This window comes from Leopardus geoffroyi, chromosome A2, assembly GCF_018350155.1.
Source record: "Leopardus geoffroyi isolate Oge1 chromosome A2, O.geoffroyi_Oge1_pat1.0, whole genome shotgun sequence".
In the NCBI taxonomy this organism is placed as follows: domain Eukaryota; kingdom Metazoa; phylum Chordata; class Mammalia; order Carnivora; family Felidae; genus Leopardus; species Leopardus geoffroyi.
The window spans coordinates 8351402-8366224 of NC_059331.1; the positions used below are offsets into that span (position 1 = coordinate 8351402).

Consider the following 14823-nt stretch of genomic DNA (forward strand, 5'->3'; position numbering starts at 1 on the left):
CGCCCCCCCCCCCCGATAAATACATAATAATAAAATAAAATAATTTTCTCATGGTGTAAGATTACTTTGTATGATTTTTCTTTCAAATTTACAGAGACTCATTTTATGGCTCAGCATCCTATGGAATGTTTCATGTTCACTTGAAAAAGGATTCTGCATTTTTTTGGGCGTAGTGCTCTGTAAATGAGAGTTCATTTGGTGGATAGTGTTGTTCAGGTCCCGTATATCCTTGCTGACTTTTGTTTAGTTGTTATGATGTTGTTGAGGATGAAATGGGAAAATCTCTGTTTTGTTGAATTGTTCTCCTTTAAATTCTGTCAGATTTGCTTCATGTATTTTCACGTTCTATTGATAGATATACTTAGTTGTTCTGTCTTCCTGATATATGTGATATTTTATCATTATTGAATATCTGTCCTTGTCCCCAGTAATATTTATTTTGAAGTCTGTTTTGTCCAATGTTAGTATAGTCCCTCCAGCTTTCTTATGGTTACTGCTTGTTTGTGTGGTCTATGGTTATCCATTCTTTTACTTTAAACCTGTCTGTTCATTTGAATCTGAGAGAGCAGGTAGCTAGATCTTGCTTTTTAGATCTAGTGTGACAGTGCCTGCCTTTTTTTTTTTTTTTTTTTAATTTTTTTTTCAACGTTTATTTATTTTTTGGGGGACAGAGAGAGACAGAGCATGAATGGGGGAGGGGCAGAGAGAGAGGGAGACACAGAATCGGAAACAGGCTCCAAGCCATCAGCCCAGAGCCCGACGCGGGGCTTGAACTCACGGACCGCGAGATCGTGACCTGGCTGAAGTCGGACGCTCAACCGACTGCGCCACCCAGGCGCCCCAGTGCCTGCCTTTTGATTGAATTTTTAGACCAGTCACATTTAATGTAATTATCAATATGACTGTGTTTACATTTGCCATTTGGCTATTTCTTTTCTTGGTCTTAGGTCTTTTTGTGTTTCTCTGTGCCTCTTTTTGCTGCCTTTTGTGTTCAATATTTTTTATTGTACCGTTTAATTTCTTCTGTAGATTTCAGTTGTCACTGTCCCTTTTTAGTTATTTGTTTTGTAGTAGCCCTGGGGATTACAAAATGCATCTTAATTTATCATAGTATATTTCAGATTAATACCATCTCCATTCTGGTAAAATAGAGAAATTTACGTTCCAATGTAGCTCTATTTGCCACCCTTCCTTCCTGCTCTGTTGTCACATATGTTACACCTGCATATGCTCTAAGCCCTACAATGCAGGCTTCTAATTCATACTGCATGGAATCTTATGATTTGGTCTGAATAAGTTAGTAGAGAAGAAATAAAGGAAAATGTATTTATAGAGTCTTTTTATATTGATCCATGTATTTACCATTTTTAATGCTCTTTATTTCTTGGGGTTTGAGTTACAGTCTGTTAGCAACCAATTCCCTCAGCCTTGGTAGATCTGGGAGTATGATTTCTGAAGCTTTGACTTTGGAAGGATAGTTTAGTTGGACACAGATTTCTTTGTTGACAGCCTTTTTCCTTGTGCACGTGTCATTGCACTACTTTCTGGTCTCTGTCTCAAATGAGAATTTAACCACTAATTGTAAAGACGCTCCTCTGTACTTGATGGTTCGTTTTTCTCTTTCTTGCTTTCAGTATTGTTTGTCCTTGGCTTTTTTTTTAGCAGATTGATGGTGAACTCTCTTTATATTTTTTCTCCTTAGTGTTTGTTCAGCTTCTTGGCTGGGTAGTTTCCACGGAAATCTTTAGTAAAAGGCGAAAGATTTATACAGTCTGAAGAGAAACCAGAGTATTTGCTGGGTAGTTTCGTGTTTTTCATCCAATTTGGGGCTTGCTGTCTTTTATTGAGATTCTGTATTTGTTGACTTATTGTGCTTAAAGATGGTTTCCCATGGTTCTTTGAACATATTTGTAATAATAATTGCTTCACAGATTATATGCTAAGTTCAACATCTGGGGAAAGAGACAGGTTCATTTGCTTTTTCACTGAATACTGTAATCACCCTTTCCTCTTTCGCTTGTCTTCTAATGTTTAGTGGAAAGCTATTTTTAGCTACGCTGTATTCTGACTCCCACCCCTGGGTGGTGGTTTTTGGTGGTGGTGTTTGTTTAGTAACTTACTTGGGCTAAATCTGTGGAATTCTTGCTCTGGTGGCGTGTGCTACCTTTGGTGTCTCTGCTCAGCTTATTTTTTTGTTTTCTCATTTTCATTTTTAATTCTGGCTTTCTAGGAATAGGCCATGTTCCTTTGTAACTTAGTAGTTATCCAGTGATTAGGCAGTGATTGTGCTCGGACCTCTTGAGCCAATAATACAGCCTCTGTCTCTGGCAGATGGATAGAATGTATAAAGGAACACATTCCAGGTTCAGGCCATTTTCAGGTCCACCCTGGCTTTTACTTTCTGTGGGGTCCTTTGGCGTTTTCTGTGCACCTGGTCACGGGCTCAGCCCGTGATGCGCTTTCCCAACCAAAGTAGAAAAGCTGGCAAACAACCCCACTTTATTTCAGCAGTGCCAGTGGCTGGTAGGGGCAGTGCCCCCCGCTACGAAATGACCGCGTCCCCATCAGACTCAGCTGCCGGTGCTGTTGGCCTGGCCGCCCTGGCAGAACCTTCAACATGGAGCTGGGGGACGGAGAGATGGAAGCGGACCCAAGTGAGAATGCTACCGTCTCCCACTCTTCTTACCCGACGTTCAGCGGTTTCTCAAGCATTAATACTTCTCAGGCCCCCAGAGCTCCGAAATGGTTGCTCTTGCCAATTTTGTTCAGCTTTGAAGATGGTTTTCCAGGAGCGAATTTGTGGACTTCCTCCCTCAGACTTAGCTGGAGGTCCCACCCCTATTTTAATTCCAGACATAGTATGTCAGCTAGGAAAAGTCTGTACCAATTATGATTTTTTTTGACCCAAAATGTTTGTGCTATTATCACCTGTTCATTATTCCGAGTGATTTATAAAGTTATTTTGCATTCTCCAGGGGACATCCCACGGGATTTTGATTGGAATTAATTAGTAGATTCATCACAGATACCTTTTAGTTTTATCGCAGTCCCATTGTACATAAAGACAATTATCTACTGGCACTTTGTCTGATTTACCAGGGAATACAAGAATGGTTTCACATGGGGAAGTACATTCGTGTGTGTTTTGTCAATATGTCACACAAAATCCCTTTATCACGTCCTCCGTAAAGGCTGAAAAATCCCAGTAATGAAGAGTAACTGATTTATTATTATACCTAACTTATAAGTTCATAGAAAACTGCTTGGTAAACTAGGATGCCTATTATCAACAGCATTATTTGACCTAGCGCAGACGTTTTAGCCATGTCGATAAAGCCTAAAGTAAGTCAGGAGCAATAATGTCGAAAATTTGCTATCGAGTGTTTAATACTTAGAAAAATCCAAGAGAAGCAAATCAAAAATGGCTTTGAGTATCAGGTCGGGCAAGGAATAAGCTTGGTAGTATGCATTTTGTGATGGGAAGGCACGGTGCAGGAGGAATCTACTCTCCTAGTAACAAGAATCCAGAGTCCCTTGAGGTAGCCTTAAAGAGAAGTGTCTGTATTCTGCTAGGAAAACTAAAAATCATAGCACTGAGGAGAAGAGCAAAGAGGAGGCATGACACATTCTGGGATAGTAAGAGGGCATGGAAACAGCGCCTGCTCCCAAAAGCATTCTCCCCCTGGGAGCCCTCTGCCTGTCCCTGTGGGGTGGCCTGAGGTGACGTGGGCTTGTGTCTTGGTAGGAGGAGGAAGAGGAACAGCCGCAGCCAGCACAGCCTCCCACCCTGCCTGTTGAGGAGAAGAAGAAGATTCCAGATCCAGACAGCGATGACGTCTCGGAGGTAGACGCCCGGCACATCATTGAGTAAGGCATCCCTCCCCAGCCTCCTACTCTGCCAGCCCCCTTTTCAGGGTGGCAGCAGAGGGCTGTCAGGACTCCCGCCTCTCTACGGACGGCCCTCCCTGCTGTCCAGCCCGCAGACAGCAGACATTAGGGACTGTAAACAGACCAAGTGGATTTACTTCGGATTTCAGTCACTTTCATAGGCATTGAATAGTCAGTCTATCCATTGACATGGTTCATCTTGTGCTTAAGAGGTAGTTAGTTGTACAACAACAGCCACCTCAGGCTGGGTCCCCAGGCCGCCTTCCCCACCCCACCCCCTCCCTGGAGGAGACTATTTCCAGCGTCGTGTGTTTTCAGAGACAGTTCGTGCAGCAGCAAGCAAAATGTGTGCATGTGTTTCTTTTTACTGGTACACGTGTATCTATCCAGGCCCACTTTTCTGCCCATGGCTTTTTTCACTGAAAGTTTTCTCTCAGAGGTGACACTGTGTCTGTACGCAGTGTCATCAGTGACGTTGTGTGTTACATCTTCACGTGTTAGCCCGTCCCTAGTGGTGGGCATTCATGTTATTTCTCATCTTTTGCCCTTAGAAGCACAAGTACAGTTAATATATCAATGTAGTTGTTGCTTATGGTACGCAATTAACGGATGCTTTTGAAAAGAAACTGAGAACTGAGAGTTGTGTACGCTCTAAATATGACAAACATTCATCTAGAGCAAACATGCAGTCCTTTGAAATCCTTAGAGAAATAGGGAAAAGCCCACTAAGCTCACTGACAGATTCTTAAGGAGATAGAAAACCAGAAACCACAGCACACTATAAAACAGTGTGACAGAAGTCGGATCACGTGTGTCTGTCACATTCATAAAACGTAATAGTTTCAAATCCCTTTTTAGGAGCATCTGGGTGGCTCAGTTGATTAAGCGTCTGACTCTTGATTTTGGCTGAGGTCATGATCTCACGGTTTGTGAGTTCGAGCCCTGCGGTGGACTCCGCGCTGACCGTGCGGAGCCTGATTGGGACTCACTGTCTCCCCCTCTCTCTCCCCCTCTCTCCCCCTCTCTCCCTCTCTCTCCCTCTCTCTCCCTCTCTCTTCCTCTCTCTCCCCCTCTCTCCCTCTCTCTCCCTCTCTATCTGCTCTTCCCCCGCACATGCGTGTGCTTACGTGTACTCTCTTGCCCTCTCTAAATAAAAAATAAGATCACTTTTTAAAAGAATTCCAGGTTAGATCATAAAACAGCCACAGTGTAAATGATTCTGGTCTTGTGTGAGGCTGTTCAGTGTGTGCTTTCATTTTAGCCTCACGAGTGCTCAGTAGAGAGAATGGGCTGGAGGACGGGCCTCTGGCTGAATGATGCACTCTTTCTGTGTTGTGGCAGTGACTTGATTCCTGTTCCGGGAATGTGGGGTCGGGACCCACGGCCCCCGAGCCCAGTCTTGGGCCACCCTGGATTAGTAGCTGCTGCCTGGCCCTCCCTCAGACTGGCTGCACCTTGGCTTATGTGATGGCTGTCAGGCCGTGGGTCTTTGGGCAGGAAGCGTGTCGTCACAGGTGGGAATGTGTGTCCTCATGGTGTTTCCATCTTAACTCCCAGGAATGCCAAGCAAGATGTTGATGACGAGTACGGTGTGTCCCAGGCCCTGGCACGGGGCCTGCAGTCCTATTACGCCGTGGCCCATGCTGTCACCGAGAGAGTGGATAAGCAGTCGGCGCTCATGGTCAATGGTGTCCTTAAACAGTACCAGGTAAGGTCGGAGGGGCACATCCACACAGCACTCCTGGGGTTTCCAGGGTGTGGGTGGCTGCCGAAGTCATATTCCAGTCTTTGTCTCTGGACGTTCGCTCTTCCCCTCTGAACCTCCGTTTTCCTGATCTGTTAGCCTAGCCTCCAGGAAGAGTTGAAATTGTGCAATAAATCTGGATCTGCTGGGTGCTTAATGTATGCCGGGCAGAACAGGAGGCTGCTATCTGCTCTCTTCTAAGCGCTAAACAACCCTATTTAGTGCATGCTTCCGTCTCCGCATTTGGCGGACGTGGGGGGCAACCGAAGAACAGAGAGGTGCAGTGATTCCGCAGAATCACACAACTCGGGAGTGGCCAAGCCAGGACGGGCCCAGGCATGGGTGCACGGGCGCTCGGTGCATGTTCCCCAGAGCCCTGCGGTGAGGCAGTGAGGGCAGGGAGCTTCAGTGTCGGGAGCCGGTAGCCCTGCTTTCTGTTGGCCGTTCCAGGTAGAAACTTAGCTGTTCGGATGTGGACCAGAAAAAGAGATTTTGTAGACACATATCACCAGCATGGCAACCCTGTGATTTTGCAGGAGTGATTGCTGAGGATGAGGATAAGTAAGAAAGGACTGGGCTGATTGACAGCGAAATACCAAAAATCCCGATGACCACGGGTGGTTCATGGCCAGGACAGACTTGTGCCTGGCCGTGCCGAGTCTCTGAAGCCCGGGGAATGCTTTCGTACCCGACTCGGGCTTCAGTCCCGGCCGCTTGCCTCTCTCCATGCAGATCAAAGGCCTGGAGTGGCTGGTGTCTCTGTACAACAACAATCTGAACGGCATCCTGGCTGACGAGATGGGCCTGGGGAAGACCATCCAGACCATCGCCCTCATCACGTACCTCATGGAGCACAAGCGGATCAATGGGCCCTTTCTCATCATAGTACCTCTCTCGTAAGTGCTCTCGTCCCTGGGGGAGTCTGGGAGGGTCCAGCGGGAAGGCCACGCGGCTCGGGTTCACGTCACCTCATAGCTTCTTGAAAGACCCCCGTCTCCAAATACAGACCCATTCTGAGGGGACTTGGGGGGGGGGCACACAACTTAGCACCCAGCATCCTTCCTCTGGTTTCCAGGGGCAGGATGGGAGAAGAGTGGGTGATGGAGGGCCCGCCTGTCATCCCTATTGGGGCAGCTCTCACAAGATGACCTTGGAGTGCTCTTCAAGTCCACCAACCAGCACATTGCACACAAGGTGTTGCGGGAGCCAGACCGGCTCCCGCTAGCAGAGTGGACGAGAGCCATTTGAGGAAATATCACTACCTCTTCCTCCCCGGGGCACGGGGCCCTCTGGTCCACCTCCCTTCCTGGCTCTGGCAACCCCAGCACTTAGTGTGGTAGGCTCTGGGTCCTCCAACCGAGTCCCCAAGAGGCTCTTACTCACCACCTCTTGGCACTGCTGACCTCCTCCTCCCGGCAGGCAGCCATGTGGGGCCAAGATTCACCAGCTGCCCTGGGCTTCCGTCTTCCTAGGTCAGCACTGCCACAGCATGGTTCACCTGCCCCAGAGCTTTTCTAGAAGTCCTGGGGCTGGTTCTCATTGACCCCAGCTCCGGTTTCATGTCCTGCACCAAACCAGTCCCAGGCCAGGGGACGGTCCACCCTCATGTGGCCAGGCCTCTGTGTACACGCTTGGCCTGGCCCTGGAGGGAAACCCCCTGCCTTCCGCCAGCACTCAGCAGTGACCGCTTCATCCTCGAATCGGCTGTCCGGGCTGAGCGCTCAGGCGCCGATCCCACAGGAAATACCCTCCCGCTTTGAAGATGGCCAGGCTGCCAGAGGCCACGCAGCCACGGCTGGGGGTCCCAGAACTCTCCCAGCATCTGCTTGGGCAGGTTTATTTCTTCCTTTTGCTTTCCCTTCCTTGTACTCGTGTGAATTTGGCTGCGCTGCTGGAACAGAGCTGCACAGAAGGAGAACTGTTCGCACAGTGCGGCAGAAGGGCCCAGGCTGAGGACAGACGGCCTTGCCTCCCCTCCCCCGCGGTCAGACCCAACTTCTCAGCTTTCTGTTGCATTTCTCCATGTGCCGTCTCTCAGCCCACCAGGGACTGAAGTCCCCCCTTTTTGGGCCCCTCCCCCCAAGGTGTAAGGTGTGAGCTCATCTCTACCAGAGTGGTTCACCCCCACGTGCTGTCCTATAGCGTGGGTGTTTCGTTTTCATTTTAACATTACTTCATTTATAAATAGTTGCAAAATCAGAATAAAGATTTTCTGTATGCCTTTCACCCAGCTTCCCAAATCTTTGCAGCTCCAGGGCAGTTCTAAAGGCAGTGCTGGTCACGAATCTAGAGACCTCATTCACATGTTGTCTAATGTCCCCACCAACGACCCCTTTCTGGTCCAGGCTCCTACTTTTGTTGTTGTGTCTCCGCGACGTGTCTGTGACATTTCTGCAGTCCGTCTTCATCCTCGATGATGTCGACACTTGAATTCTGCTCGGGCGTTAGTAGGCTGTCCCTCAGACTTTGTTTGTGTTGGATGCCTGGCCCTGAAAGTCTGGTAAGAATCCCCGAGAAGGGATGCTGTGCCCTTTCTGGGGCCATGTTTCAGGAGGCACGAGAGATTGAGAGGCCCGGTCAAGGGAGAGGATAACTTTGGTCTCTGTTATGTGGTGCCTGCTGGTTTCCCTGTGTGATCCTAGGAGTTTTCCTTTGTAATTCAGAAGTCCCTGGGGGCGCCTGGGTGGCGCAGTCGGTTAAGCGTCCAACTTCAGCCAGGTCACGATCTCGCGGTCCGTGAGTTCGAGCCCCGCGTCGGGCTCTGGGCTGATGGCTCGGAGCCTGGAGCCTGTTTCCGATTCTGTGTCTCCCTCTCTCTCTGCCCCTCCCCCGTTCATGCTCTGTCTCTCTCTGTCCCAAAAATAAATAAACGTTGAAAAAAAAAAAAAAAAAAAGAAGTCCCTGGTGGGGAGGCATTTAGAGTCCATGGAAGTGTCCCATTTCTCATCACACTTTGCCCAGAGATTTCTGCATCCATCAGATGAGTCTGGGTTGAGACACCTACCCCAGCAGGAAGGGCTGATGGTGGTTTTCTTTCCAGTGCACCTCGCACACTGTGGGAGATCCACCGTGAGGAAGAACTGTACCTTCTCCATGTACTTACTGATGTGTATAACTTTTTTTAAATTTTTTAAAATGTTTGTTTATTTTTGAGAGATAGAACGTGAGCAGGGGAGGGGCAGAGAGAGAGGGAGACACAGAATCTGAAGCAGGCTCCAGGCTCGGAGCTGTCAGTACAGAGCCCAATACCGGGCTCAAACTCACGAACCATGAGATTGTGACCTGAGCCGGCCACTTAACCAACTAAGCCACCCAGGTGCCCTTGTTTTGTGTAACTCTTACCTGAAACTGGCAGAATGGAGACTTTATTTTCTTGGTCAGATTATTCCAGATTTGGCCTGTGGAGACCCTTCAGGTTGGTTCCCGTTTCCTTCCGACATGTCCCGGTCACGGTGTCATGCTTGGTATTGGCTTGAGAATCGTTTTAGCTTTCAAGAAAAGTTGCAGAGGTACTACTGAGAGCTCTGCATGCCCTCCCCCGGTTACCCTGTTGTGAATAACATCTCACGTGACTGGTACGTTTGTCACAAGTCAGGAGCTGGCACTGGCACATTACTGTTAACTCCAGTGTTTACGCCCCTCTCTCTACTTTTCTCCTGGCATCTGGCTGCTGTTCTAGGACCCCACACTGCAGTCAGTCTTCTCAGAGCCTTGGCCTTCTGTGGCCAGCAGGCACTTCTCACATTCCATGTTTCTGTTCATCTTGACGGTTTCAAGGAGGACAAGCCTGGTGATTTGTAGGATGTCCCTGAATCTGTCTGTCTGGTGATTTTTTTCATGCTTGGACAGGATGCTCGGTTTGGGGGCTAAAGAACACAGGGGTAAAGTGTCCCTGTCGTGACATCCTATCAGGGGCAGTTACTGTCACTGTGCCTTGTCACTGGTGATGTTGACCTTGATCACCAGGTTGAGGTCCTGTTTGTCAGGTGTCGACACTGTGAAGTTACACTTTCTTCCCCCTTCCATATTGTATTCTGGAATAGTCACTGAGCTCAGTGCCCATATAAACGAGCAATTAAGCTCCACCTCTTTGAGGGAGAAATAGCTCTGTAAATTCTTTAGAATTCTTATGTACAGAGGATGTATTTTTTCTCCCCATTTAATTTATTTAATCATTTTAACCACTTTTTTTTTTTTTTTTTAGCATTATTTATTTATTTTGAGAGACAGCGCGGCAGAGGGGCAGAGAGCGAGAGGGAGAGAAAAAATCCCAAGCAGGCTCTGCACTGTTAGCACGAAGCCCAACGTGGGGCTCCATCTCACAGACTGAAATCATGATCTGAGCAGAAATCAGGTGTCAGATGCTTGACCGACTGAGCCACCCAGGGGCCCCTACTTAATCGTTTTACGTCAGTGTGGACTCATGGGTACCGAATTTAGACCTTGGTCTATACAGCAGTAGTAGTTTATCTTGTGGCTCGGATCATTCCAGTTTTGACCGCGGGGAGCTTTCAGTTGGGGCTACGGTGTCCCTTTGATAGGCCCCCATCATTGGGGGTACCGAGGCATCTAGTTGTTTTTGGTACCCAAAGGTGCCCCCAGCTCAACTTGTATACTTCCGGCCTAAGGCCTAGAATCGGCCATTTTTTCTAAGAGGCCCCGGTTTCTCTTCTTAGAGGTCAGTATTAGAGATGAAGAGCTGGGTGCTGGGTGTGCCTGGTGCCCCCGAAGTGTCGTTGCTAGTGGGCCCTGTCAACGCACAGCTCTGGGCGATAAATATACGCGTTTATCTAACGTGATTTCTGTGTCTGGTCACGTCCAACGGCTGTCTCTGCCTCAGCCACAGAGCTCTTTCTGGGCTTTCTTACTTGTTCATCTGCAGTGTACGTGGATGGCTGTGTGTGCACGTACAGCAGTTTCCAGGTAGTTCATCTGTGCGAAGCAGCTTTACCAATTGGAGTACAGTGTTTAGATCCAGTTCCTTTTGTCTTGCGGCACAGTTTACTGTCAAAATAACTTTTCCCAAGGTTCTTTAAGTTGGCTTCAGCGAAGGGACACTGTGTGTTGATCTTCAGGCTTTTTACACCCACGTCCCACCCAGACAAGTGCCTGGTCGTTGGAATGACCTCTCCTCTGGGCCAGAAGAGCTCCTTTTGCCCTAGGGAGCTGTTTTAGACATTGAGCGTCCAGCTGTCACATCTACCCACTGAGACAAACGAGTTTGCTCGTCCTGCCTCCTTATCTTTTTTTTTTTTTTTTTCAACGTTTATTTATTTTTGGGACAGAGAGAGACAGAGCATGAACGGGGGAGGGGCAGAGAGAGAGGGAGACACAGAATCGGAAACAGGCTCCAGGCTCCGAGCCATCAGCCCAGAGCCCGACGCGGGGCTCGAACTCACGGACCGCGAGATCGTGACCTGGCTGAAGTCGGACGCTTAACTGACTGCGCCACCCAGGCGCCCCTCCTGCCTCCTTCTCGATCTCTGTCTCCCAGCCTATCTCCTCAGTCTTCCCTGCCCCCAGCTGTCTTGGCTCTTCCCCCCCCACTGCACACATTCCCCACACCTCAAGTTTTAGCTCTCAGCTTCTTTCTTGGTGCCTTGACTGTACACCGTTGCTCCATACAGTAGAATCCAGACTTGAGAAACTGGACCAGGGCAGTCTTGCTGATCCTCGGTAAGGGGTAACCTAGAGCCAAGCCATCTGAGGCAGGCCCAGTGGCCCCAAGATGCCAGGACCCACGCTTTGACAGTTTTTTTGCTCAGGACTTTTGCTTCTAGCCTTCTTACCTTATGGTTGCAAAATGGCTGCACTGCCTCCGTCATTTCATATGGGTTCCCAGGGTGGTGGACAGGGCGAAGGGCAGCTGATTGTCCCCCCCCCCTCCCCTTCTCCTCCCTCCTTCGAGTACTTTCCCCAACAGCATCTTGAACTTCATCTCATTGGCTCCAACTAGGTCCTCCCTGTTGGCCCTGGTTGCTGAGGAGCCTGGGAGCTAGGGGTTTACGACGAAGCCGGTACCACCCTCAGTGGAGCTTCTTGCCGTGGAGAGCTGGCTGAGCCACAAGCAATCTCTGCCACTCGGCCTCTGAGTCCTGTCTTTACAAACTAACCAGGCTAGACTTTCTGAGTAAATTCCCTTTCTCGCCGGAAATTGTATATCCCAGTGTTTCCCAGGGAACCCACCCACCCCCTGTGAACTTGGCTTTATTATTGTCGTCACCCTCCTGAGGCTCTGTCTCAGTCCCCGGTGAATCGTGCCTCCTCATCTACCCGCCAGCCACCCCCATGCCTGCTCACGGCTGCTTCCTCTCTCTCCCCACTCTTCCTGGCCTTGCTCCTCCCATGAAGGAGCAGACGAGAGTCTGTGTTGCTGCCCTGCACCCAGCCCTTCACCCGAGGCCGGCACACTCTCCCCATCTCCGTTGTCTGCTGCTGGGCAGGAACCTGCAGGGGCCGCCATTTTCATTTCAAGGTGCACAAAGAACGTGTGGCGTCTCCCGTGCTCCCCGGTGTCCGGAACACACTCTCCAGCACGGCTCTGAGCCTGAAATGAGCCACTGTGGGTCTGCGGTTTTCCTGGGAGCCGGCTCACGACGCGTGGCATGTTCTCATAGGGGCCTGGTACCCCACAGCAGTGACAGGACTGGTTCCCAGGTTCAACTCCTGGGTCTGGCCTCCTCCAGCCACTGGTTCCAGCCCGGGGCCGCTCTAGGCTCCTCCTACCCAGGGCATCACCCCCTCGTCCCCCACGCAGTCAGTTACTTGGCCAGCTTGAGCATCACGGCCAAGTCGGCCTCGTGCCCCAGCGAACATTGGCTTAGACGGGAGCTGTTGATGAATGAATTAGCACCTGACTGCCCCTTCCTTATTTCCACCAGCACATTGTCAAACTGGGCATACGAATTTGACAAGTGGGCCCCCTCCGTGGTGAAGGTGTCCTACAAGGTACGTCACAGCCTGAAGAGATGGACGTGGATGAGGGCAGGGGAGGGGTGGGGAGGACAGGGGAGGGCAGTCCACTTGCATGACTCACAGGGTGCGTATGCCCACGTTTTCCTGTGGTGTACACACGGGACCATGCTATTCGTGAGGGGTTTGGATCGTCTATTTCACGGTGATGCTTCTTTTTAAGTGATGCCGTGGACTCAACATGTGGCATCCGATGACATCAGCGCATTCACTGCAAGATTTTGTTCTTGTCACCCCGGCTTTGGTTAAAACCCATTCACGTAGAAAGACTCAATGAGTGTACTGTGGTCTGTGGGACATGGGACTTGTTCACCCCGCGAGGAAGACACTCATTGTGCCTGTTGTGTCAGTGGGGAAACTGAAGCAGAGAGGGCAGCCCGGTTGTGTCCTTGGCTGCCAGGCTCCTAGGTCCAGGCTCTTCACCCTGTGCCGGGAGGCTCTGGGCCACATGATGTGGAGGAGGCGGTCCCGACACCGGGAGCAGTGTGGGCAGGGGGAACTTGGTGCATTTAAGGAGCTAAGAATCATTCTGCTGGCAAGAACTTCTGGGACCCAACAAAGCTCCGTCAACCTGGAACGTGAGCCTGGAGAAAGCACCGTGTCTACATCCTGGGGCCCTGGTCACAGGCTCAGTTTGGAGTTTGGAGCTGGGGAGGGGCAGGGCAGGTTTGCTAACCGGGGAGAAGGCTGGAGCTACGTGTCTGGGAGTGCTCACAGCGCCTGCACGAGCACAGGAGGCCCGGGGGGGCAGAGGCCCTGGTTTCCAGCTTCGAGGCCCCAGAGGAGGCCTGGGAAGAGGAGGGAGCTGATGGGCCGCTGAGCAGGGGGCAGGTGTAGCGCAGGTGACAAGTTGGAGGACAGGCCCAACAGCCTTGCCCGGCGCCCTTCTGTGGCAGCCCCAGCGAGGTAGGTGTCAGCCGCCGTGGCCTCAGGAGGCTGAGGCGTGCGTGCCTTCTCTCCCTCGCAGGGTTCTCCAGCAGCCAGGCGTGCTTTCGTCCCCCAGCTCCGAAGTGGCAAGTTCAACGTCTTGCTGACGACTTACGAGTACATCATTAAAGACAAGCACATCCTTGCAAAGGTAGTATGTCCTTGTGTAAAACACACCAAGCCCCAGACAGTCACGTGATGTCAGGGAGCACCTGATCCAGGGTTGTCGTGTGTGTGTCATGCAGACTAGCTTCTAAGAACTTCTGCCCAAAGAGCTTACTCACATAGGGTACCTCCTGACCCGTCACCAGTCCTGTCCTCATTATGCCTGGCAGGGTAAGGGTGAGGCCAGCCTTGTCTCTGCCTGGGTCTGGTGGCCGTGGCCTTCCATCCCGGGTGGCTGTGCCACCCCCACCGTGGCCCTCAGGACCCAAGCCCACAAAGCAACTATGATTTTGGCATTCAGGGCTGAGGACTCGTGCTCCGTCGGTCTCTGGCTGGCATGTGTTTGCTGGGGGTCGTGCAGGCCTGGAAGCCTCTTGAGTGACACTGTTGTGAAGGCAGCTGTGGTCAGGCCATCGGTGGATCACTGAGACCATACCTTGACCCGGGTATAAAACTCACATGGTCCCTTGCCTACAAAAAGGTCACTTTTCCTGGTTTGGAGGCTGAAGATGATGCAGGTGTTCTGACCACTAACCATCCAGCACAGGTTAGGTCGGGTGATCGAATTTTTGACTCAGGGATGGAGGTGTTCACAGGTCATCTGTAGGGACTTCGTTGCTGTGACGATTCGGGTGCTCCATACCCATCTCCGGTGTACAGATGAGGGGGCTGGGGTCCATGAGCAGGCTCTTCCCCTCGTGCCTGTGGTGCAGGCCACCCCTTCCAACCCTGCAAAGCCTGGCCCGTCCCAAGCCTGAGAAAGTCCTTACCTGGCAGCGGCATTAATGGATGTCAAGGCCAAGTGACGGGGACTCCTGGGAGACGGCTCCCTCGCCCCTGCCCCTGTCAGCTCTGCCCTGTTCAGTCCGGTCACCTGACACGCATCGCCTGTCTCAGGCGTCACCGTGTCCACGGGAGGGCGGAGCTGAAGTACGGAGCAGTTGGGAGGCTCGTCACAGTGTCCTGCAGACTCAGGCTCACCGTGAGGCTGGACATCGAGCCAGTGTCTGTCGGTCCTGTGGTCACCAGCAGGCTCTGGGCACAGCCCCAGCCCCTTGGAGCTCCCATTCTGAACTTACCTGTACTAGTACTGCCTTGAGAGGCACAGCCTGGTGGTTGGAAAATGT

The 14823-nt window shown here is 50.9% G+C and overlaps 1 protein-coding gene and 1 pseudogene across 13 annotated transcripts in view; one reads left to right on the top strand and one right to left on the bottom strand.

The window, feature by feature from the left end:
* SMARCA4 (SWI/SNF related, matrix associated, actin dependent regulator of chromatin, subfamily a, member 4) overlaps nt 1–14823 on the top strand; it is a 94792-nt gene that overhangs the window by 39147 nt on the left and 40822 nt on the right. For all 13 annotated transcript variants that reach the window (XM_045491898.1, XM_045491901.1, XM_045491906.1 and 10 more), the window contains exons 14-18: nt 3746–3867; nt 5446–5596; nt 6365–6528; nt 12514–12580; nt 13572–13682. In XM_045491898.1, coding sequence (XP_045347854.1) covers nt 3746–3867; nt 5446–5596; nt 6365–6528; nt 12514–12580; nt 13572–13682 — 615 coding nt within the window. The remainder of the gene's footprint in view (nt 1–3745; nt 3868–5445; nt 5597–6364; nt 6529–12513; nt 12581–13571; nt 13683–14823) is intronic.
* LOC123607835 lies at nt 1704–1791 on the bottom strand (annotated as a pseudogene).